Source organism: Moschus berezovskii, chromosome 2 (genome assembly GCF_049115385.1).
Source record: "Moschus berezovskii isolate FMDL1 chromosome 2, NW_MosBer_1.0, whole genome shotgun sequence".
Taxonomy (NCBI): Eukaryota; Metazoa; Chordata; class Mammalia; order Artiodactyla; family Moschidae; genus Moschus; species Moschus berezovskii.
In genome coordinates this window covers 65,177,221-65,199,928 of record NC_142461.1, presented here as the reverse complement: position 1 = coordinate 65,199,928, position 22,708 = coordinate 65,177,221, and the positions used below count along the sequence as shown (strand labels likewise).

At 43.8% G+C, this 22,708-nt stretch overlaps 1 protein-coding gene across 2 annotated transcripts in view; it reads left to right on the top strand.

Moving 5' to 3' along the window:
• Window positions 1–14,837, top strand: part of EPB41L5 (erythrocyte membrane protein band 4.1 like 5) — a 183,466-nt gene extending 168,629 nt beyond the window's left edge. Inside the window, exons 22-25 of one of the 2 annotated variants that reach the window (XM_055398926.2) lie at window positions 300–374; window positions 3,684–3,725; window positions 4,098–4,216; window positions 10,549–14,837. In XM_055398926.2, coding sequence (XP_055254901.1) covers window positions 300–374; window positions 3,684–3,725; window positions 4,098–4,216; window positions 10,549–10,615 — 303 coding nt within the window. In that variant the 3' untranslated portion in view covers window positions 10,616–14,837. Of the gene's footprint in view, window positions 1–299; window positions 375–3,683; window positions 3,726–4,094; window positions 4,217–10,548 lie in introns of both variants that reach the window. The other variant, XM_055398925.2, reaches the window with a different exon arrangement.
• The last annotated feature ends 7,871 nt before the right edge of the window (window positions 14,838–22,708 follow it).

The window sequence follows — 22,708 nt, the reverse complement described above, 5'->3', positions numbered from 1 at the left end:
TCTCTAGTTCAAGAGCTGAGAGCCAGGACAGTCCTAAACCCTACCCAAGTCTTGCCTTACCAGAAGGAATAACTGTATAAAAATTCACAAAACCCTTGAGTGTTTTAAAGTTCTGACTGTTGGCTAGGTTCCCTCCAGCACAAGTGAAATCACTGATAACTGTGGCTCCTGAATGTCCCCATTTGTTTCAAGATTAACACCAGCCAGGCATGGGTCCAAATTATACACTGCAAGGATATGGAAGAAACTGTTTGGTGATTAATGGGTCATTTGACATCTGTGTATCTTGTCTTCCACAGGATGCTACAGATGAACTGGATGCCTTGCTGTTGTCTCTAACTGAGAATCTCCTTGACCACACAACCACACCTCAGGTAAAGATGCTTTAAAACAGGAAGATGGAAAGTTATTTCTGTTTGAAATTGTTCCTGCTAGATTCCAATTTTTACCTTGTCTTTAATTTAGTAAGACTTTTCATTTCATGAATTTATATTTCAGTAACCACGTAGCATTGCTTTTCTATACTAAGTTCTGCCAACTTGAATCTATGTGTCATTACATAACCACATGTTAACTGTGAGCCTATTTGTAACTAAAGTGAAAGTCACTCAGTTGTATCTGACTCTTTGCAACCCCATAGACTATAACCTACCAGGCTCCTCTATCCATGGAATTTTCCAGGCAAGAATACCGGAATGGGTAGCCATTCCCTTCACCAGGGGATCTTCCCAACCCAGGGATTGAACCCAGGTCTCCCACATTGCAGGCAGATTCTTTACCATCTGAGCCACTAGGGAAGCCCAAGAATACTAAAGTGGGTAGCCTATCCCTCCTCCAGGGGATCCTGCCAACCCAGGAATTGAACTGGGGTCTCTTACATTACAGGAGGGTTCTTTACCAGCTGAGCTACCAGGGAAGCTCTTTTGTAACATCATCGTATTAAACAGCATGAGAGGAACATGTGGGGGTAAACCAGCTTCTAAAGAGTTCAGACAATAAAGAATTTTAATTTAAAAGTAAAACATTTACAGAAAGATGGAATCATGAGAATGGTTGATATTAAGCACATTGATCTTTGAGTTTGGGAGATACTATGTTAAGTACTGTGTGTGCATGCTAAGTCATGTCCAGCTGTGAGCATGATACAAATAAGAAACAGTCCCTTCCCTCCAGAGACATGGAGACTAGTTGGGATGGAAGGTACACGGAAGCCTCATTTAGTGCCTAATGACTCGTGTACTGGGACTGCTGTGACATCACCTGAAGGCTTGGAAGTACAGGTGTGTGTGTGCATCACTGGAGAGTGTAAGAAAGCACAGACCACTGGTCTCCACTCTCGGAGTTTCTGATATGGTGTGTGTGGGGAGTGGAGCCTGAGAAGCTGCATTTCTGACAGTTTCCGGGGGTTCAGATGTAGGCCAGGAACCACCTACTGATACCAGTACAAAGAGAGACTTTACCAGATGCACAGACAGAAAATACAAGGGATGTTGGTGGTATTGGGCCACAATAATCCTTTAACCAGATAAAAGAGGTGACTTCTAAGACTAATGAAAGATAGCCTGAAGCTGAAGAAGGAATCCTTAGGGACCAGCTCAGAACACTTATTGTGTGTCTACACTTTCTCGAAGGTGGGTGGGTGATACAGTGATGAAAATGAATTTCATTAAAAGCATTTTCTATCACTAGTATATTTTTACTTCCCTGCAAATTTAGAATGTTCTCTTTGTTTTAAATAAAAATGTAGAATATGATGCATTTTAGATTCTGCATATAAGCTATCCTACTACGCTTACTAATTTATAGTTATTAGAACTGTAATACTCTTCTAATAAATTGAGCTTTTTAAGTGATTTTGATATGTGATGAGGCCAGTCCAGCGTCATTATTTTGATGATATTTTGCTGTTTTTGATTGTTAGTTCTTTCACATGGTTTTTAGAATAAGGTTGTCAAGTTTCACTCCCTTGAAAGCCTTTGAAGTTTTAATTATGATTGTATTAAATCCATAAATTAACTTGAGGAAAGAACTGATATATTTGTGATTATCTTCTTGGCCAAGAGTATATGTTTTTCTCATCCAAGATTTCCTGTTTCTCCTAAAAGTTATGTAGTTATAGTCTCCCCAATATAAATTTTATGTTTTCCTATCTTTGTTATTTCCAGACCCTTTATGGGTTTTTTGCTAGTAAGATTTTTTACCCATTAAAGTATTTAGGACTTAACAGAGAAGAGTCTGTAATGGCCTCTGCAAGTCTTCTCTGTTCTTTGTTAGGTTAAATCCTAAATGCTTTATAGTTTTGTTGATGTTGTGAATGGTATTTAATTTTTTACTATTGAATTCGTAAGTTGATTTTGTGTTTAGGAAACTTGCTGAGTTCTTTTCAGTAGTCATTCTGATTCTCTCAAATATTCTGTCAATTTCTGGGTTGTGTTTAGTATCTCTGTCTGAAATTATTGGTTAATCCATTTCTTAACCTATTGTTGGATCTTTCAATTTTGTGTATATTTTGAAGATAGATGCATGTTTGTTGATTGTAATTATACTTTCTTGAGCTCCTTTTAACACTTTAAAGTGTCCTTCTTTGCCCCTTTTTTCCTCTTTTAATTTCCCTTTTGATTGATAAAAATTTGACAACATAGCTTTAAGTTTGAATTGCCTTAAATAGAATTTTCTATTAATTTATTTTCAGTTATTTTGGATCTGTTTGTTTTAAGTGGACCTTTTGTGAACAGCATTTTGTTGAATCTTGTTTTTTATTTAGATCTTATTCAAAAGTCTCTATGCTTTGATTGAGTTTAAATACACTTATATTTACTGTAATTGTTGTTATTATAGGACTTCTTTCTGCCAAACCATTTTGTGTTTACTTTTACTGTACTTCTTTTCTCTCTGTTTTATTTTCTATGGTTAAAAGTTCATTTCTTAATATTGGTGGGAAAGTCATATTTTATATATTTTAGAAATATTTACTTTTTGTTAATTTGGCTGTGCCTTGTCGTAGTTGTGGCATGCAGGATCTAGTTTCCTCACCAGGGATAGAACCTGGGCCCCTTGCATTGGAAACGTGGAGTCTTAGCCACTGGCCCACCAGGGAAGTCCCTTTATTTTGTATTTTTATTCTTTTGGTAGTTACCTAAAGTACTAAGACCTGGACTTATATTAATTTTTTCTTATCAGAATGTCACCAATGCAAGGGCTAGTCTGAATTTCCATAGAACAGGGAGAGTTGGGAGTTCATTAGATGACTGTTCTACACATAAACGTGAGATCTAGAAAATCAAACATTAAACAGACTATAACAAAGGCCCTGTGAGTCAGTAGTAGTGTGAGTGTTTTTATTCTGTTGGCTGCATGCATAATTAGAAAATGGACTGTATAGAGACAGATTTTTTTTGTGTACTTTCTTTTTTGCTGTTCCATTTGAATTAGTCACAGTCCTCTGTTCAAGAAGGCTGTGATTATTTGTAATGAACCGAAATGAAATTTCAGAAAATAAATGTTAAATTGAATGCTAGGGATTGGGGAAATCGTTAGTGAATGACCTGAAGGTAGTAGTAGCATTCAGATTCCACCCTTCCACCCACCCATGCATTTGATAGCAGAAGAAAGCAGTATGAGTATAATTATAAAAATTCAGTCTTTCCTAAAAATAAAGACATGTGTATATACATTTTTTTCAGGTGTCTTCAACATCAATGATCACACCCCGTTGGATTGTGCCAGTGAGTTAATGATATTTAGAATTTTTTTTTCTGTTCCCCTTACAGAATGAGGCCTGAAGGAGTACCAGGTTCTTATTTTTCTTTGGAAACCTGGGGTCATCATCAGAGCTCTTTTAATTAAACTTACTGGCTTCAAACTAGTGATTTAACTTTTCTGTTTGTAAATGTGTAAGGGTGCTAACAAAAATAAAAATATGATGTGAAGGATGATAAAAGCATCCTTCATAACAAAAAAAAAAAAAAAGCAACTGTGATCATAAACATCCTCCCCATTACAATAATTATTGGAGAAGATGGCTTGGAGCTGAAGTGCTGGCTGTCAGGGAGGTGTGATCACCTTCTCTCAGATGTCTTGTGTGTCTTTCTCAGCAGAGCACTGTCCTTCCTAATGGGCTTGCAGGAAATGGGTTTTCCCTGACTGGGAAGGAAGGGCTGGGTAGCAGAGAGCTCATCTCTCCCCCAGCGCCATTCTTGGTGGATGCCGTGACCAGGTGAGGAATTATTTCTCAGTTGCACTTCTTAGGCATCTGTTAGGAGAAAAAAAGTAATAAAATTAATTGTATTTAAAGCAATAATGTCCATTCTTCTTTAACCGAACTTAATTGAAATGGAATAAATCTCTTCCTCTGTTAATTATTTAGTGTTTTTTCTTTTTTCTTGTCAGTAGCAGTTTTCTATGAAATTATGAAGTAGACCTTATTTTTTTTTAATTGGAAGTCTTTGTTAGATAAAGATGTTAATAGGTCTATCTTTAAAATTTTATATTTGTTTTAAAATTGATTTCTTTTCCTATCATGCTTTACTGTTGTGTTGTCCATCAATACAGAGGAAGAGGTGCAGATGAGGGTAGGGCAGGGGATTCCCAAGGTGAGGGCTCTGGTATAGCTTTCAGTGAAGCCTGCTTGTTGCAAGATCATTTTAGCATATTGCTTGCCATAAACCAAAACTGAACTCAGGAGAGCTTTCGTTCAGCATGTAATTCTTCAGCTTTTGTTAGGACCAAGACTGTGCCTGTTTTGCAAAAGATTTTTCCTTCATTTCTTACCTCTGACTTTTTCATGGGTGTTTTTGCTGTTTCTCACATCTTCCTGGTGTTGAGAATGCAGATCAGTTGTAGTAGATGCTTTAGAGAGAAAAAAAATATTCCTAATTATAAAGGAAAAGTTACTAGAGATGGTTAATTTGAGAGAAATTCATGGTTCATTTTAAAATTGTTGTCTTACCTCTATAGTCTTTAATATAATTGTTTACTCAGCAAATACTGATTGAATATTCCGTTCCGTCGCTCAGTCGTGTCCGACTCTTTGCGACCCTGTGGACTGTAGCCTACCAGGCTTCTCTGTCCACGGGATTCTCCAGGCAAGAATACTGGAGTGGGTTACCATTTCCTTCTCCAGGGGATCTTCCCGACCCAGGGATCGAACCCGGGTCTCCCTCATTGGAGGCAGATGCTTAAACCTCTGAGCCACCAGGGAAGCCCCTGATTGAATATTAGGTACCAGGGATTACTTCTAACTGGCAGTGAAGAGAGCTGTGAACCAGATGGATGTGGGAACTGTTTCCCTAAACATTTATGTGACTAGTACCCTCTGTTAAAGTAGAGATTACCTGCAGAGAGCCAGGTTATAATTCTCTGTAATTGAGTTTACACAGTAAAATGTGAGTGCTTATAGACTTCCAAATGTTAAGTCACAGATGACATTAGGGCCTTGTCTCCATTCCTTCCCAAGTCAAATAATCATAAAGGAACTAGATTAAAAATAACACATAGTACACCTGAAGCTAGTATAATATGTCAGGATCTTAATGAGGAAAACATGACAGTAAATCAGTGAAACACTGGAGTCCAGAAGCAAACCCACACAAATACAGTTCCCTGATTTATGAAAAATGATGGTGCAGTGCAGAAGGGAAAGAGTAGCCTCTCAGTCAGTCAGCCTGACAAGTTAAATATCCTTTTGGGAAAAAATTAACCTTGACCCAGCCTCATACTGCACACCAAAATCTACTGTAAATGCACTGAAAATCTGCAATGTCCATAAATAAAGGTTTTAGCAAAAAATATAAGTACACATCCTTGTGGCCTTGAAATAAGCAAAGATTTTTTCAACAAGTCATAAAATGCTGTACTCATTCAGGAAAAAATTGACAGCTTGGATTATATCAAAAAAGCTTCTATTTATCAACAGATACAATTTCAAGCACTCAAAAAAGAAGCCACGCAGTAGAGAAGACAGCTGCCACTTCCCCCTCTCTCTGACTCTGTCTCTCTCACAAAGGACTGATCCAGAATATATAAAGAGCTCTTGTGAATCAACAAGAAAAATGCAGCTCAATAGAAAAATTGGCAAAAGAGTTGAAAAGCAGTTCACAAGAAGGATATCCAGATGGCCAGTAAACCATTAGATGATGTACACCTTGACCAGGTCATTGAGAAATACAAATTCAAGCCACTGTGATACCACTCCATACACCTAAAATGGCTCAAGAGAAAGAGACATGTAGTACCAAGTAGAGATAAAGTCATAGGGCAACAGAAACTCTATAAATTTAAATAACTGTGTTGCACGTAGATTTGGCAGTATCTATGAAAGCTGAAAATACTCTTACATGCATAATCAATAGAAATACAAATATGCATCCATTAAAGGTATGTACAAAAATGTTTATAGCAACTGTATTCATCATAGTCAAAATTGAAAACTTAAAAAAAAAACCCATTAGCAGTCAACTAGATAAATACTAGACTAGAGCAGTGAAAACTAACGAACTAACTGTGGCAGAGAAACACTGATGAGTTGCTTATACTGAGTTATCTTAAGTGTTTATTGCTGTGTAACAGATTACCACACACTTAGCATCTTAAAACAGCACAGGTTTCTGTAACCTCATCCCTGTGGGTCAGGGATACAACTTAGCTGTAGATACAACTTAGCTGTGTCCTCTGCTGAAGAGACTCTCCCAAGTGCCAGTCGGGGAGTTGACCAGAGCTGGGCTCTCAGCTGAAGGATCAGATGGAGGAGGCTCTGCTGACAAGATTCAGTTCCTGAGGGGCTACAGGCCAAGGGCCTCCATTTTTAGCTGACTTGAAGCCAAAGGCTGCCCTCAGGACTTGCCATGGAGCCTTTATTTTCAAAGAGCCAGCAAACCAGGAAGGCACTGGGACACTTGCCCACCACCCGAAAGTCCCCTTCTGTACTGTAATCCCAGGGGTGAGAAGCGGTTACTTCTGCTCTAGTCTGTTGGTTAAAACAAATCACAGGGCCTGCAGTGCTCAGGGGAGAAAGTCACGTAAGAGTGCCAGGAAGTTTGGGTCACTGGGGGTTGTCTTATAGTGTCTGTACCACAATAATGGTGAGCAAAGTAAAGTTCAGAAAGAGGCCCAGCTCTCGACAAACCTAGCAATGATTCCTCTCGAGGTAGCTGATTTCAGAACCCTAGTGACGTTCTGTTTCCTGATCTGTGTGCTGATGATACAGGTGTGGCTAGCGTGTGAGGGTTCCTCATTCTACAAACTCCTGCTGCTTTGTGCACTTCAGCATGTGAATGTTATAATCAGTAATGTGTTTAAAAGAATGGTGCTGGCGTTGCATCTCTGAGGATTCAGATTTGGTGGGGGTGTGCACTGTGTAAATCTTATTTTAAAGGCTTAAAACAGGAGAGGAGACAACGGTAGTTGAGAGAACGAATAAGTTTGGGGAGCAGTGAAATGACAGAGGAGTGGTAAATAGACTGACAGGAGAAAACTGAGGTCTAAGCCTGAAATGGGGAGGGAATGGAAACTGGAAAAGTAAGAAGCACGTTCTCACTGTAGCTCTGAGGAGTCTCAGGAGGTAGAGGAACCAAATATCATGAAGATGGGCCAGGTGGAGCTGAGAACCTGAAACTTGGTTGAAAGCATCTGGACCCATTTAGAATTCCCCCTCCCCACGCTGCTGACACTGCCCTGATTCTGGAGGCTTCCCTCTGGAGGAGCTGAGCAGGCAGGGCCCTGGATTTGGCGACCCTATTGGGAGGAAGGCCCCGAAGAGCTGAATACAGAGGTTAACTCAGTGCCTGCATGCCAATGCGTGAAACCCCCAATTGTTGTTCAGTTTCTAGCTTCCAGAATGCTGTGGGTCACATGTAAAAGTCTCAGATGAGAACTTACTTCAGAGGCTTACACTCTAGAGAACCTGACTGACTCAGAGAGACTGATACGTGTGGATCCCAGGAAATCTGTAGTTAATGGGTTTTGCCCACACATACACAGCTTCCAGACAGCATTCCGGTGCCTCGTGCTCAAGTGTGAACAGACTGTTTCCCTCTTAAATATGAAGAGAGCCAAAGTTATCAGGTATGTGAGGAAAGACCAAAGCAGTTCAGCTTGAAAAGGCAACAAGGAGGAAATAAAGGAACGTATCAAAAATTTTGTAAAATGATAGTGTGAGAAAGAAGATACTGTATTCACTCAACAACAGCAGGAGATTAAGAGGAACAGAAAAGAAGAAAGTATTCCCAGAAATTATTAACCAAGTTAAAAATAAGTTCCAAAGAATGCATGAAAGATAAGATTCAGGAAGTCTCCAAAAAAGTAGAATAAAAAGCTGGAAATTGAGACAGAAGAGAAAATTCGAGGACTGGTCTAGGAAGTCCAATATGTGAATCACTGGAGAGCCAGAAGAAAGGACAGAGTAAATGAAAGTGACAAAAACATAAAGGAATCAAGGTTTTTCCAGAACATAAGTACTTGAGTTTTAGATTAAAGGAGCTCAGTGGGTATCCAGTAACACAATGAAAATAGATGACACCACGGAACATTATGAGATTTCAGAATATCAAATTTAAGAGAGGATGTAGGTCTTCAGCGAGGGCAGGAAAAGAGTACTTACAAAGGACTGGTGATCAGATGATAGCAGACTTTACTGAAGCTAGGAGATAATCAATAGAGCAGTGCCTGCAGAATCTGGAGAAGAATCGTTTCCATCTCGTATTTTATACCCAAACTATCAATACAGCATGAGATTAAAATGACATTTTCAGGAGTTCCCTGGTGGTTCAGTGGTTAGGACTCAGTGCTTTCACTGCCGGGGCCTAAGTTCAGTCCCTGGTCAGGGAACTAAGTTCTCCCACATGTCACATGACAGAGCCAAAAAAAAAGAAGAAGAAATTTTACAACATGGAATTCCTCTAAAATGTATGCTTTTAAGGTGGCTTTTGTCAGGAAGCTACTTAGGTGGAGGATGTGTTCCATCAAAATAGAGTGATTATAATTGGCTGTACCCCAATACAAAATAAAAAGTTTAAAATTTGAAAATAAATAGAAGGTTTAAAAAAAAAAAAAAAAACCAGAATGACTATCCCAGAAAGAAACCATGGGATCCGGGAAACAGGTGCAAGAATTTACCAGGAGGAAAGTGAAGCAGGCCTAGAAGGGAGTGCAGATTTGAAGAGGACATAGCATTCCAGGAAGGATATTGCCAAGGGAAAATGACAAAACACAGAATTACCCACCCCTAAATTAAAGAAAAATTATATGAGAACAGAACCATGGTGTGTTTGCAAGGTTAAGGATCAGTTCAGTTCAGTTCAGTTCAGTCGCTCAGTCGTGTCCGACTCTCCGCGACCCCATGAATCACAGCACGCCAGGCCTCCCTGTCCATCACCAACTCCCGAAGTTAAGGATAAATTGTTAGAAACTAAGTACTGGACACTGAACAAGCAGTTACAGTGAAAAACAAGGTAGTTACTCAGTCCAGGGAAAACAGATTATGTAAGGGAGGAAATATAATACACTTAGACTGAGTTGTGAAAATATTTATGTAATTGTAGCAAGCCTTGAATGTTAACATGATCACAGTTGTTCCAAAACTGTGTTGAAAAGATAGGAAGGGAGGACCATGGGGCAGGGCGTCATTGTGGAACCACATGCCTTCGGGTAGTCAGGACGCTGTAGGGAGCAGCACCAGAGGGCAGCTTAGAGTACAGGCACTGGGCTGCCCTGAGTCTCTGGTTCAAGGAGCCTGAAGCAGGGCCTGAGAACTTGCATTTATGACAAGTTCCAGGGACCACTTTGAGAAGCCGAGATCCAAAACATGAAGGGAAACACCAGGAGAAACCAGTTGGCAGTGTTGTCTCTGTCGGGTAGGAGAAGGGGGTTCAAGTGACTGCTGACTGCTTTTTCATTTATATGTCTTGCTAGTGCTTCTGACATTAATCTGTGTCCTTTCAGTTTTTGTGAAACCGAAGAAGGTGCTGTTACGTCTCTTCACCTCCATCCAGGCTCTTCACCTCAGGCAGAGCCCACGAACTTTAAAAAAATATTTATTTATTGGCTGTACCATGTAGCAGGAGGGATCTTAGTTCCCCAGCCAGGAGAGTTTTAATCACTAGACCCTCAGGGAAGTCCCAAAGACCAAGTACTTTCACTCTTCCTTTAGCTCCAACAAGCAGAGGTGGTGGTCCTGGAGCTCAGACCCAGCTGCAGGTGCTGGGCCATGAGCACAGGACCCCCTACCCTGCTGCTTCCTGAGCATGTAGCCATCCTGCTCACCACTTTGTCCATGTTCTAGTAACAGCCCTGACTCAGCAAGAAACTAGGTATCTGTTTAGTGTATTTTGTTCAGGGAAGTAGGGGAGATCAATGTCTTTTAGAGTCCATTTCAAGATGAAAAAAGCATTGGTTATCTAGAAAATGACCTTGTGTGAAATTGCTGAATTAGGTTTACAAGGCAGTCCCCCTTGCACTATGGGACACTGGTGGGGAGATGCATGTTGCTCTCTTGTGGGAGGGTTGTCTTTTCATTTTCCAGAAACTGAATAACACATTCTTTCTTCCCATCAGCTCTGCTTCAGCCTCAGCTGGAGAAGCCACCTTGAAGCAGAAGTGTTTGCTGACGACTGAGCTCTGAGGGATGGCCACTGTGCCTGTGACCCAAGGCTAGGCGCCCAGCCGTCCATCCCAGAGTCCACTTCTGCTGGAGCCAGTCCTGCACTGGTGGGTGAAAAGCTCACCTGGTTTAGACTTCAGTTCCGTGAAAAAGCAGCTACATGTCCGTCCACCTGGAAGGGCTAATTACACTACATTTTTGCCCAAGCAACACAATACAGTCTTTTACTTTCCCTGATTCAGTTGAAGTTGTGGATTCCTAACAGTGGCAATACCTTTCCCTGTGGTTTCCTCCGAGCTCTTGGCTCCACCTAGTGGTTGTGACTATTCACAACGCCCCCTTGGGTGGGCTGTCCCTGGTGGTCATCATCGGCCTGGCGAAGGTTACTTCTCTCGCTGGTGTCAGGGTGAGTGTCCTTGAATGCCTGCTAGAGAAATTGTACCTTTCTGTGCATTGCCTGGAAATCGGGGATTTAGCTAGATTAATGACTACTAAAGAGAAGTTTTTAGAATACAGAGGATTTTCAGATGCTTCCCATACTTTTGACTTTTTGCTGGACTGGCTGTCTTAACACTTCAAGTTTACATCAAGGTAAGATAGACCTTGAGAAGAACTACAGAAAAGTCAGTTGCCTGGCATGTGTTTTCAGCCCAGCCTCCCTTCAGGAAGCATGTCTACATGGCCCTCACACACCTGTCACTTTTTGGTCTGGAAGGGGTGGGGAGGGTTGCAGAGACCCTGAGGCATTTCCTCCAGGCACCCACACTTCTTCCTGGACCACATGGGGCTGAAGGCCATGTTGACTCAGGAACTGAAGGAGAGCACAGTAGTTTCTGGGCACCTCTTTAGATGAACGCTCCATTTCTTTTTAATGTAAGCTGAATAAACTTAGATTTTGTACTGAAGGAAAAAATACCAGAGTAGAAATAGGGAATGGGGTTAGGGGGATTCACATCTGAAACTAAATGCAGATATTGAGAGAATGTTAGGGTTTTGTGTTAGTTTAAAGGGGTTCTTTTGAATTTCCTTGTTACTTTCCACCTGTACAGAAAGTTCTGGATGTTAAGGTGGTATATGCTCATTATAGAAAACAGAGAAAAGAATTTAAACACCCAGAAAAATACTCTTTTGGCTTTAAAACTTTGGAATGTGTAAAGTAAACCTCGGTTGCCGTGGGGAATGAGGGTGATCTGGAAACCGTGTTGGGAAGTTGTCATTAATTCCTGTTATCAAGGGCTGATGTTAAAGTATACCTCCTGGAATTTGGTTTTGGTTTCCTGCCCCGCAGAAACCAGAACTTAATTGAGTGTTAATGTCTGCTGTTCTCCATAAAAAAACATGAAGTTTTAAGATCTTTAAAACTCCTTGGTCTAGACTGTCGTGGGTTCCCTGTAACAGAGTCAGCTCAGGCGGTCACACACTTGTGTCTGACTGGAGAGGGTTTTCTTCCTGCGCTGTTCCCGGGACCTGTAGAGGTTGGAAACTACTTCACACCAAACAGTTTTGCTGAAGGAAAGGGAGTTGGCCCTTCTTGTTGGCTACCTCCTGTAGCCCTTAGGCTGAGATTGTGGACTTGACCCAGGACGTGCCGGACTGGATATTGTGTTTTCAGCACACTGACGACCCTGCAGGTAGAACGTTACAGTTGTGTTTCTGGTCGCAGAGATGTTTTCTAGATTTTAGAACTAGGTTGTTGAAAATATTCCATTACCTTTGTGTCTTCTGGTACTGAGGAGACTTTCTTAAAATGCATTTGAATCTCAAGCTAAAAGGAAATTTTATTCAGGTCCTGACATAGTGGTAAATATGGAAATTGAAATGAATTAGCCCTGACAGAAAAGATGCCTGTCAAGCATGCATCTCCTTTCCTGTCTTCATCCCCAGGCAACTGTGAGGCTCACCCTGCTCTGCTCACCTGAGCCGGGGGAGGGGGGAGGGGCATGGGGCAGGGAGTAAGGGGGAGTGGCAGCAGGTGCGAGTCATCGAGGAGCTGGCAGAGAGCCGAGTGTGTGGGGAGTCTGGATGGACCAGCGGGAAGGTGGTTACGCTGAAGTGGGCTGGGGGCCGTGGGGGTCCTGCTGAGGTGGCCCTGCTGACGGCTGGCCCTCAGGAACAGTTCCTGATGGTGGGAGATCTTAGCATCCTCCTGTGCATTGGAACCAGCCCATCAACTGAGTGCAGCTCTGAAGTGCCGTGCGACTGACGGGTTGGCTGGGAAGCTTTGCTCTGTCTAGAGAGCCGCCTCTGCCTTAGTACTGCGGAGCTGGAGAGAGTACTGGCCGTGTCTGATCCCGTCGGGGGTTAAGGAGTGCGTGTCGGGAAAGAGCGGAATGACAGTGTGTGGAAGCACTGTTGGCACCTCTGCATTGGAGGGTGCTTGGAGAGGGTTCATAGCCGAGCTGATAGACCTGTTTGGCGGAAGTAACAGAAGCCTGCTTGAGCCAGAGGCTCAGTTCTATGTCACTTTCTTTCCAGTTTTCACTCTGGTGACTCCGTAGGAGCTAGGATGATGGTGCTTGTGGCTGTGAGCAGGTTTAGGGGGCTCAGGGTGGGTGAATGGGAGCTATTTTTGTCCTCTTGCCATTGCCTGGTTGGTCTGTGAGGATCTGCAGTTTCTGGTGATTTGCAGAGTTCAGTTACTGCTGAGCCCCTTGTCTCCTGCCACCTGAGGGTGGCAGATGTCAGTGTTAAGAGCTAAGATGCAGATCGGCTCACGTCCTTGCCCTCAGAGAAGGTGGGGGAATGGAGAGCTGGCCTGGGTGTGTGGGTGGGATTTAAAAGTCAGGTTGGTAGGTTTCAGTTTTCTCCCCTAGGCTCTTATTGAGAACTTGTGAAGTAGCGCATGAAATCCTGTTTCTCAGGACCTTACAAAGGTCATAGCATCTGTGTGCACAGGAAGTACTCATTGTTCTTGCATTCCTGCCCTTGTGGAAACCCTGCTGAACAAAGGAATGATTAGATTCCTTTGATCTTGATAAATTTAGAAATGCCCTTAGGTGCTTTCCTAAAATGTTGATGTTGTTTTGAGAAATTTTTTATTAAACATGTCTTATAGTCTCCTAAGTTTTTGTCTACCTATATCTACTTGTGCGGTCACAGATGTTCTGTGAACACTGGAGGGTGAAAGCCCCGGGGTGCCCCCTGCTTCCTGACTGCTTGTTCCTCGTGCATCTCATTTCTGGCCAACACTGCCTCTGTCTCCTCTTGGACAAGCCCCTGCAGACTTAGACAAGTCACAGCAGAAACCCCCTCAGAGCAGATTATTTGGCAGTCATTTGCACAGAGGGAAGTTCTCTTATTTTTCTGTAAGTCAGGCTCTTGAGAAGCCAAACTCTCAGCTTCTCATTGAGGGCAGGGACAGCAGGCAGAAAGTGAGGAGCGGAGGTGGTGAAGACTCGGCTGCCCTCTGCCGCTCGAGTGTGCGCGGTGTAGATGGAGGTGAGTGCCACGGCTTGGCTGCAGGCAGGGACCTCTTACTGGCAGTTTCTGGCAGATGGCTCCAGGAGCCAGTGGGTGTTCAGACAGGCTCCGCTCTGTCCCTGGAGGCCCTGGCACTTCTCCATTGGCATCCTCACTCCCACGTGGACAGGACAGTCCTGGGCTCCCATCCCCGAGAGGCCGGGAGGGCTCCCAGTTCTGATCCATCATGCCCTCAACATTTTGGATGCTTAGAAATCTGGAATCTTCTAATGCATAATACACATTCCATATTATTTGTTCTTATTCCTCTCACAAATGTAAACCTATGGTTCCTGAATGTTCAGAAGAACATTGGGACCTTTTCCTGTCTGTTAGCCTGCAGGATGAGGAAGTTTGTTGGTTCATTGAAATTTGCCCTGAACTCTGCTGAATTCACATGCTGGCAGAGCTGTGATTGTCTCCAGCTCTGAGAGGTGGGATCCGCGAGTCACTTTATCACATTGATGGAGACAATGATTCAGTCCCTTTCCAGGGTTTTTATTCATCAGAGAAGCGTTTGAGCACAGACCTCTGCTCTTTAATCTTCCTGTCTGGATTTGATAGATGGTTACAAGGACCTCACTAACTATTTTGTGTTTACTTTTTATATGTATAAAACTTTGAAGTAGCTTTTAAAGTGTAATTTATTTTTTTATCAAGTGCACTATTCCTGCAGTGTGTCCCACAGTTTTATATGACTTGTACTAGAAGCACTGCACTCACCTGTGAGTTGTTTGTAAAATGACATGACCGCTGTAGACGTGACCACCAATAAAGCTTTCTTGAAACACTTTTGTGAGCTATTCCAGTTTCTTGGACATGTGATGCACGCCTACTGAGCTCTTCTCAGCAGAGCTGTTGGCAAGAGTCGAGCAGGAGCAGCACCACAGTGTGCAGTGTTCATTTTGGTGTCAATGGTATAAATCTGGATGTCGAGGCATTTTGAAAGTTAAGAAACCCCATTGGTCATCCCCAACACATCCTGGGAAGGGCAGCATGGTGCAGTAAGAACCTTCTCACTACCCGTCGGACCTAGTGGCAGCCATCCCAGTGCCACTGCCCCTGCACTCCCTGCCCTGCCCTGCGGGCCACACCAGGCCCAGGGAGGACACCTTTGAACTGAGAACTGGCTCAAACCCAGCCAGCTGGGTTGTCCCACGTGCCCCAAGCTGCAGGCCTTCCCACAAACCAAAGGCAGAAAGAAGTGGGCAGCTGGGGGAGACTGGACCTCCCAGGACTCTATCCAGGAGGGCACATCCACCCCCAAGTTCCAGGGTTGGGGGGGTGAAGCCACGTCCCCAGAGACCTGGATGCTCTGCTGTCTCAGCAGCCCTGGTTTACCTGCCAGGGTCCCAGGTCCCCCCTCTCTCCCCAGCCCGAGAGTGAAGCCCATTCTGCCTAACCCAAAAGGCAGACAGGCAGGGCTTTGCTTTTCTGAGCCCAACATGCTTGGGTGGACAGACAGCACCCAGTGACTGACCATCTCCGAGATGTCAGGCTATCTGTGCAAGGGTGTCACATTCCCACCAGTAACACCAAACCTCCCGCCACCCACTGACACAGGGAAGCCCTTTCAAACCTACCAGTGGTGACCAGCAGACACCATTGCTGAAGAACACACAGCAAACAGCAGGGTCCAGGCGTCAGACCCTGAGCCCTAAGTCTGGGACATCCAGTGTCCTGGGAGCAGGAAGCCTTTAAGAGCTGAGTGGGAAAGCTGGGTTTGGGGACCACTGTGCACAAACCACAGGACTGCTGGGTTATTCTGCGATGTGTCCTCATCACCAAGTTCTGGCAGCAGGGGTCTCGGAGGGCTTTTGCCCTCTCCACCTTGGACCCAGGGTTGCCAAGTGGGATACCAAGCTGTCCCTCTATCCTGCCCCGCTGAAGGTGGGGACCAGGAAAGGTTCATGAGATACATTTTCTCTCCTCCCATTTGGCCACAGACCCAGAGGAGACTTGTAGGCCAGCTGCTGCCCCAGCCTTGGGCTGCAGTTGAGGGCGCAGAGCAGGGCCTGGGAGGCAGGCAGTGTCTAAGCTGAGATGGCCGAGGGCCCCGGGCAGGGAGAGGACTGTCTGGTGGTGACGCAGAGAGAAACTGCTCTGTGGTCACCCTTCTGAGAGGCAACCCAGCCTGTGGGTCCAGCCTCCACGGGCAGTCAGGCCAGAGGCCCAGGTGGACCAGCATTGGAAAGAAGCTACAGGAGGCCCCCAGCCCATCTCCCACCATGTATGATGGAGCCGTTGACGCCATATGCTCCAGGAGACACAGACGGGGTGTGGATTTGGACAGATTGAGCTCTCTGCAAAGACTGAACATGCCCACAGATGTTCTTGCACCAGAAAGAGTTTCACAACAGCTCAGGCTGGGTGTGGCCAGCAAAAGCTCACTGGCTGTGAAGAGGAGGGCTGCATGGACTCATGCTTTCAGAACCGCAGGGGACCCAGAACTCGTCCCATCCATCCTGAAGGAGCCGTCCTTACACCCCTTCCAAAGGTACACCAGAGCGTTCGTGCCCTCACCTGCCACTGAGGATGCCTGGCCTGTGCAGCATCCCCATCAGCCGCCCTCCTGCATCTGTTTTCAGTTGAAATCCTGCCTCCTGGATGGTAGAATTTTCTAGAGATTTGTTCATCGCCCTGTTCCTGGTACAGGGAGGAAGATGCCTTACAAATGGAGATTTCCCTTAGAAATGTCCATATTCCTTACCAGAAGGTGACTCCTACTTGGTTTTCAGAGTTTCCCAAATGTCTGCTGTTTCTTATAAAATAACCAAATAATTAATATGCCCCAAAGACGTATTTTGGGGTGGAAAATTCTGCTCTCCTACACTTTTTTCTATTGTGAATAACTGCTGTGAACACGCATGTATGTTCAAGTCCATGCTTTCAAATCTCTGGGCAATAAACCCAGAAGTAGAATTGCAGAACCATAATGTCATTCTTTTTGAGGAACCGCTAAACTAATTTCCACAGCAGCTGCGTCATTTTACGTTCCCACCAGCAATGCACAAGTGTTCCAGTTTCTCCACATCCTTACCAATACTGTCCTCTGTTTTAGTTTGTTAGTTTTTTATAATAGCTGTCCTAATGGGTATAATGGAGAAGGAAATGGCAACCCACTCCAGTGTTCTTATCTGGACAATCCCATGGACACAGGAGCCTGGTGGGCTACAGTCCATGGGGTTGCAAAGAGTCAGACACAAAAGAGATATCTGATTATAATTCTAATTTTTATTTCCCTGTTTATTAGTGATGCTGAGTATCTTTACATATGTTTGTTGAGCATTTGTGTGTATTCTTTGGAGAAATCTCTATTCAGATTCTTTGCCCATTATTAAATTGAATTGATTTTGTTGAATTTTAGGAATTCCTTATATATCCTGGATTTTAATCTCTTACCAGATTCAGTTCAGTTCAATCGCTCAGTCGTGTCCAACGCTCTGCGACCCCACGAATCACAGCACGCCAGGCCTCCCTGTCCATCACCAACTCCCGGAGTTCACCCAAACTCATGTCCATCTAGTCGGTGATGCCATCCAGCCATCTCATTCTCTGTCGACCCCGTCTCCTCCCACCCCCAATCCCTCCTACCATCAGACTCTTTTCCAGTGAGTCAACTCGTCGCATGAGGTGGCCAAAGTATTGGAGTTTCAGCTTCAGCATCAGTCCTTCCAGTGAACACCCAGGATTGATCTCCTCTAGAATGGACTGGTTGGACCTCCTTGCAGTCCAAGGGACTCTCAAGAGTCTTCTCCAGCACCACAGTTCAAAAGCATTAATTCTTCGGTGATCAGCTTTCTTCACAGTCCAACTCTCACACCCATACATGACCACGGGAAAAACCATAGCCTTGACTAGACAGACCTTGGTTGGCAAAGTAATGTCTCTGCTTTTTAATATGCTATCTAGGTTGGTCATAACTTTCCTTCCAAGGAGTAAGCGTCTTTTAATTTCATGGCTGCAATCAGCATCTGCAGTGATTTTGGAGCCCAAAAAAATAAAGTCTGACACTGTTTCCACTGTTTCCCCATCTATTTCCCATGAAGTGATGGGACCAGATGCCATGATCTTCGTTTTCTGAATTTTGAGCTTCAAGCCAACCTTTTCACTCTCCTCTTTCACTTTCATCAAGAGGCTTTTTAGTTCCTCTTCACTTTCTGCCATAAGGGTGGTGTCCAGATACATGACTACAAATATTTTCTGTCATTCTGTGAAATGCCTTTTTGCTGTGTTGAGAATGTCCTACTATGTACAGATTTTTTAATTTGGTGGTCTGCTTTATCTTATTTTTTTCTTGTGTTGCCTGTGCTTTTTGAGTGTCATATCCAAGAAATCATTGTCAAATCCAATGTCACGAAGATTCCCCTCAGTATTTTCTCCTAAGAGTTTCATAGTTTTTAACTCTTTTATGTCTTGATTCATTTTATGTTATGTGTTGTGTACAGTAATGATCCAACTTCATTCTTTTGCTGCGAATATCCAGAGATAATTTTACTTCTTCCCTTTGATTTTGGAAGTCATTTTTTTTTTTCTTGGCTAATTTCTTTGGCTAGAACTTCCAGTATTCAGTGGAAATGGCCCCCCAAAAAGGGCATCTTTGTTTTTTCCTGATCTGATTAGGTTTAGATGAAGTCATGAGAGTGGAGCCCCGTGATGCAACAGATGCGGTTATAGAGACAGGAAGAAACAGATACCTATCTCTGCACATGTGCGCTGAGGAAGGGGCCCTGGCCTAGCATTCCGCTAGGCTGGAACACTGCTCCCAGCCTCCAGAACGGCAGGAAAGAAATGCTTGCTGTTTAAGCTGCCCAGGTTATGATCATTTGTTAGAGCAGCCTTTTTAGGTCACAAGACAACAAGCCTTCAGTTTTTCATTGAGCATCGTGTCAGCTGTGGGCTTTATGTATACGGCCTTTATCATGTTGAAGCAGTTTGCGTCCATTCCTACTTTGCTGAACGTTTTTGTCATGAAAGGATATATTGAGTTTTGTCAGATGCTTTTTCTGCATCAATTGAGATGACCACGTTTTTACTTTCTTTCATTTTGTTAATGTGTTGTCTTACATTCACTGATTTTCATATGTTGAACGTTGCATTTACGCCTAAATCCCACTTGGTCATGATGTATAATCCTTTCAACATGCTGCTGAATTCAGTTTGCTGGTATTTTTAGTGGGATTTTTATATCAATATCCATAAAAGATATTTGTTTGTAATTTCCTTTACTTGTAATGTCTTTGTCTGACTTCTTGACGTCAACTTCCAAATCCCAGATCCTTCATTCATGTGCTAATCCCTGAAACTCACATCATGGAGATGCCAGCCTCTGAGCCAGCACGCACTCATTGCAATTTGGGGGGGCCCAGCGCTTTGGAGCTCACAAGACAGGAAGATACTGAGAAAATGATTCAGTCTAGAGGTTTTCAAAGTTGAGTTCAGGGAACCTGGGGTTTGGGAAGTCAAAGTTACTTGTATAATAATGTTGAAATACATTTTCCCTTTACCGTGTTGATATTTGCACTGATGGTGGTAAAACCAGGCACCTTGGGAAGATCAAGGTTAATGACACCGAAGAGTATGAGAATTCCACTGCTACTTGGTGGGGATTTGGGGGAGCCTAAAATGAGGGTGTGGGAACTGACATGGCTCTGAAAGACCCTGGAATTTAAGTCCAAAGGAGTCAAGAGAGCTGCGAGAAGAAATGTGTATAGTTTTCATCTTGTTCTCATGTTGCTTAAGTGGCAAACAAAAGAGATTTCCTTGACTTAACAAGCATCCTCATTCATCAGTTATTTCTTAGGGGATGTGGGCTTGGTGTGACAAGCACCATCCACTCCCCTGGGGGGAATGAGCCTTTCCCTGGCTTGTGCAGGTGTGTGCATGCCTGCCTGTGCGTGAGTATGTGTGTGGGGAGGGTATGTGGGGTCTGACCCCTTGGAAGTCTGGTACCTTGTGAAGAGAGCAGACGTGATCGTGGTGGCAGAGGACAGTCTGTAAAGCAGCTGAGGATCCTGGGGGGCCAGAGGAAAAAAACAATCTGGGCTGGGGAGGCACCACTTGGCTTTATTGTAGCAGCAAAGTTACTGCCAAATGGTGGAAGCCACTCAGTTGTCCATCGGTGGATGAATGGATATACAAAATGTGGTCTGTCTACAGCAGAACATTTACCCATAGAAAGGAATTAATTGTGTACTGCAACATGGATAAACCTTGACAACATCATGCTGTGTGAAAGAAACCAGGCACAACAAGTCATATTCTGTACAATTCCACCAATATGAAAGGTACAGTGCAGGTAAATACATACAGATAGAAAGCAGACCAGTGGTTGCCAGGAGTGGGATGTTGAGGGGAATGTGCTTAGTAGGTGTAGTGTCTCCTTTTGATACCAAAAGCTTGGCCTCTGACAAACTGAATCTCGGAGACAGAGTTTGGAGTGAAGTAGAAAAAAATAATATATTGTTTTGCCAGGCAAAGGGAGTCACCGCAGGCTCATGCCCTCAAAACTATGTCCCAACCTGAGGGGATTTGGTGAGGAGTTTTATAGCAGTAGTTCAAGGGCAGGGTTTTTGATAAGGATCAGGGTGTGCGCAGGGCCTGCACTCCTTTAATCTGGCCTCCTGTGGTCTCCTGATGAGCTTCTGTGATTCTTGAGGTTATCAAACTGTGCCTTCTGTCTGGAATGAAGAATGCTTCATTAGGTAGTTAGCATCTTCCATCTGTTGGGGGTTTTAGTTCTGCAGAAGAGCTGAGATATTACATGTATCTCTTGAGGTGAAAGCAGGATCCTGTCCCAGGTCTGCCCTGTTGTCTCTTGGCCACTCCTCCCTTATCTCTGCATCCCCTCCCTTCCCTGATTAGCAACTGTTTGGACCTGCCCTTTGGAACTCAGGGAATTCTTCAGTGGAGGCTGAAACCTGTTCCCTGAAAGCAACAAACGGGTACACAGAAAGGTTTCCATACCCGGGAGCCCCACAGGGTCCTACTAGGTTTCACTTTGGACTCTGAAAATGCTGGCACTAGATAGAGGTGACAACTGCTCTGCATTGTGCATGTACTAAATTCTGATTAATTGTGCACTTTAAAATGGTTTATTTTATACTGTGTGAGTTTCATAAAACAAGAAGCACTAAAACAATACTACCAGGAATAAAGACAGATAATACATAATGAAAAAGAGTAACACTTCACCAAGGAAACATAAGAATCTTAAATGACTATGCACTAAACAACAGAGCCTCAGAATACATGAAGCAAAACTAATAGAAGTGCAAAGAGAAATATATAAATCCTCAATTACATCCAGAGATTTTAATACTTCTCTAATGTAAGTGACGAGTTGACTCACTGGAAAAGAGTCTGATGCTGGGAGGGATTGGGGATGGGAGGAGACGGGGACGACAGAGAATGAGATGGCTGGATGGCATCACCGACTCGATGGACGTGAGTTTGAGTGAACTCCGGGAGTTGGTGATGGACAGGGAGGCCTGGCGTGCTGTGATTCATGGGGTCGCAAAGAGTTGGACACGACTGAGCAACTAAACTGAACTGAACTGAATGTAAGTGACTTACAATTCACTTTTTAAAATTTTAAATGTCTGACATGAAGTTTTTCACTGCCAAGGCATTCATTTCAAAGACACATTGCCAGCTACACAGATAAAGAACCAGGCCACCCCACCCATGGAGTTACCCTTCAGAAAGCCCTGGGTGATTCAGATAACTGGCCTTTGGGTGACACTGCTTTTCCCTTTTCATACTTTTACTCCTGCTCTTATGTTTTAAGTTCATCAGTAGGAGTAAACGCATAAAACCCTAGCCCCTTCTCCCAACCTCAAGTCTAAGTGAATTTTAAAAGATTCAAATCATACAAAGTATATTGTCTGACTGTAATGGGATTAAGAGGCTTCCAGGGTGGCTCAATGGTAAAGAACCCACCTGCCAATGTAGGAGATGTGGGTTTGATCCCTGGGTCAGGAAGATCCCCTGAAGAAGGAAGGGCAACCCACTCCAGTATTCTTGCCTGGAAAAACCATGGACAGAGGAGCCTAGCAGGCTACAGTCCTTAGGGTTGCAAAGCACACACACATAATGGGATCAAACTAGTACCAATGGCAGAAAGGTGTCTAGAACATCCACAGGTATTTAGGAACTAAATAGCCCACTTCTGAATGACTTAGTGGTGAAAAGAAATCAAAAGGGAAATGAAGTGTTTTAACTGAATGAAAATAAAAACGAAACCTCAAAGCCTGCTGGTTACAGCTAAATTAGTAAAAGGGAATTTATACCACTTAATGCTTCCGTTACGTCGCTCAGTCGTGTCCAACTCTTTGCGACCCCATGGACTGTATGGAATTCAGTTCCCCATGGAATTCTCCGTCCATGGGATTCTCCAGGCAAGAATACTGGAGTGGGTTACCGTTTCCTTCTCCAGGGGATCTTCCTGACCCAGGGATCGAACCCGGGCCTCCTGCATTGGAGGCAGACGCTTTAACCTCTGAGCCACCAGGGAAGCCCACTTAATGCTTATACCTGGAAAAAACTCTGATGCTGGGAAAGCTTGGGGGTGGGAGGAGAAGGGGACGACAGAGAATGAGATGGCTGGATGGCATCACCGACTCTGTGGACATGAGTTTGAGTGAACTCCGGGAG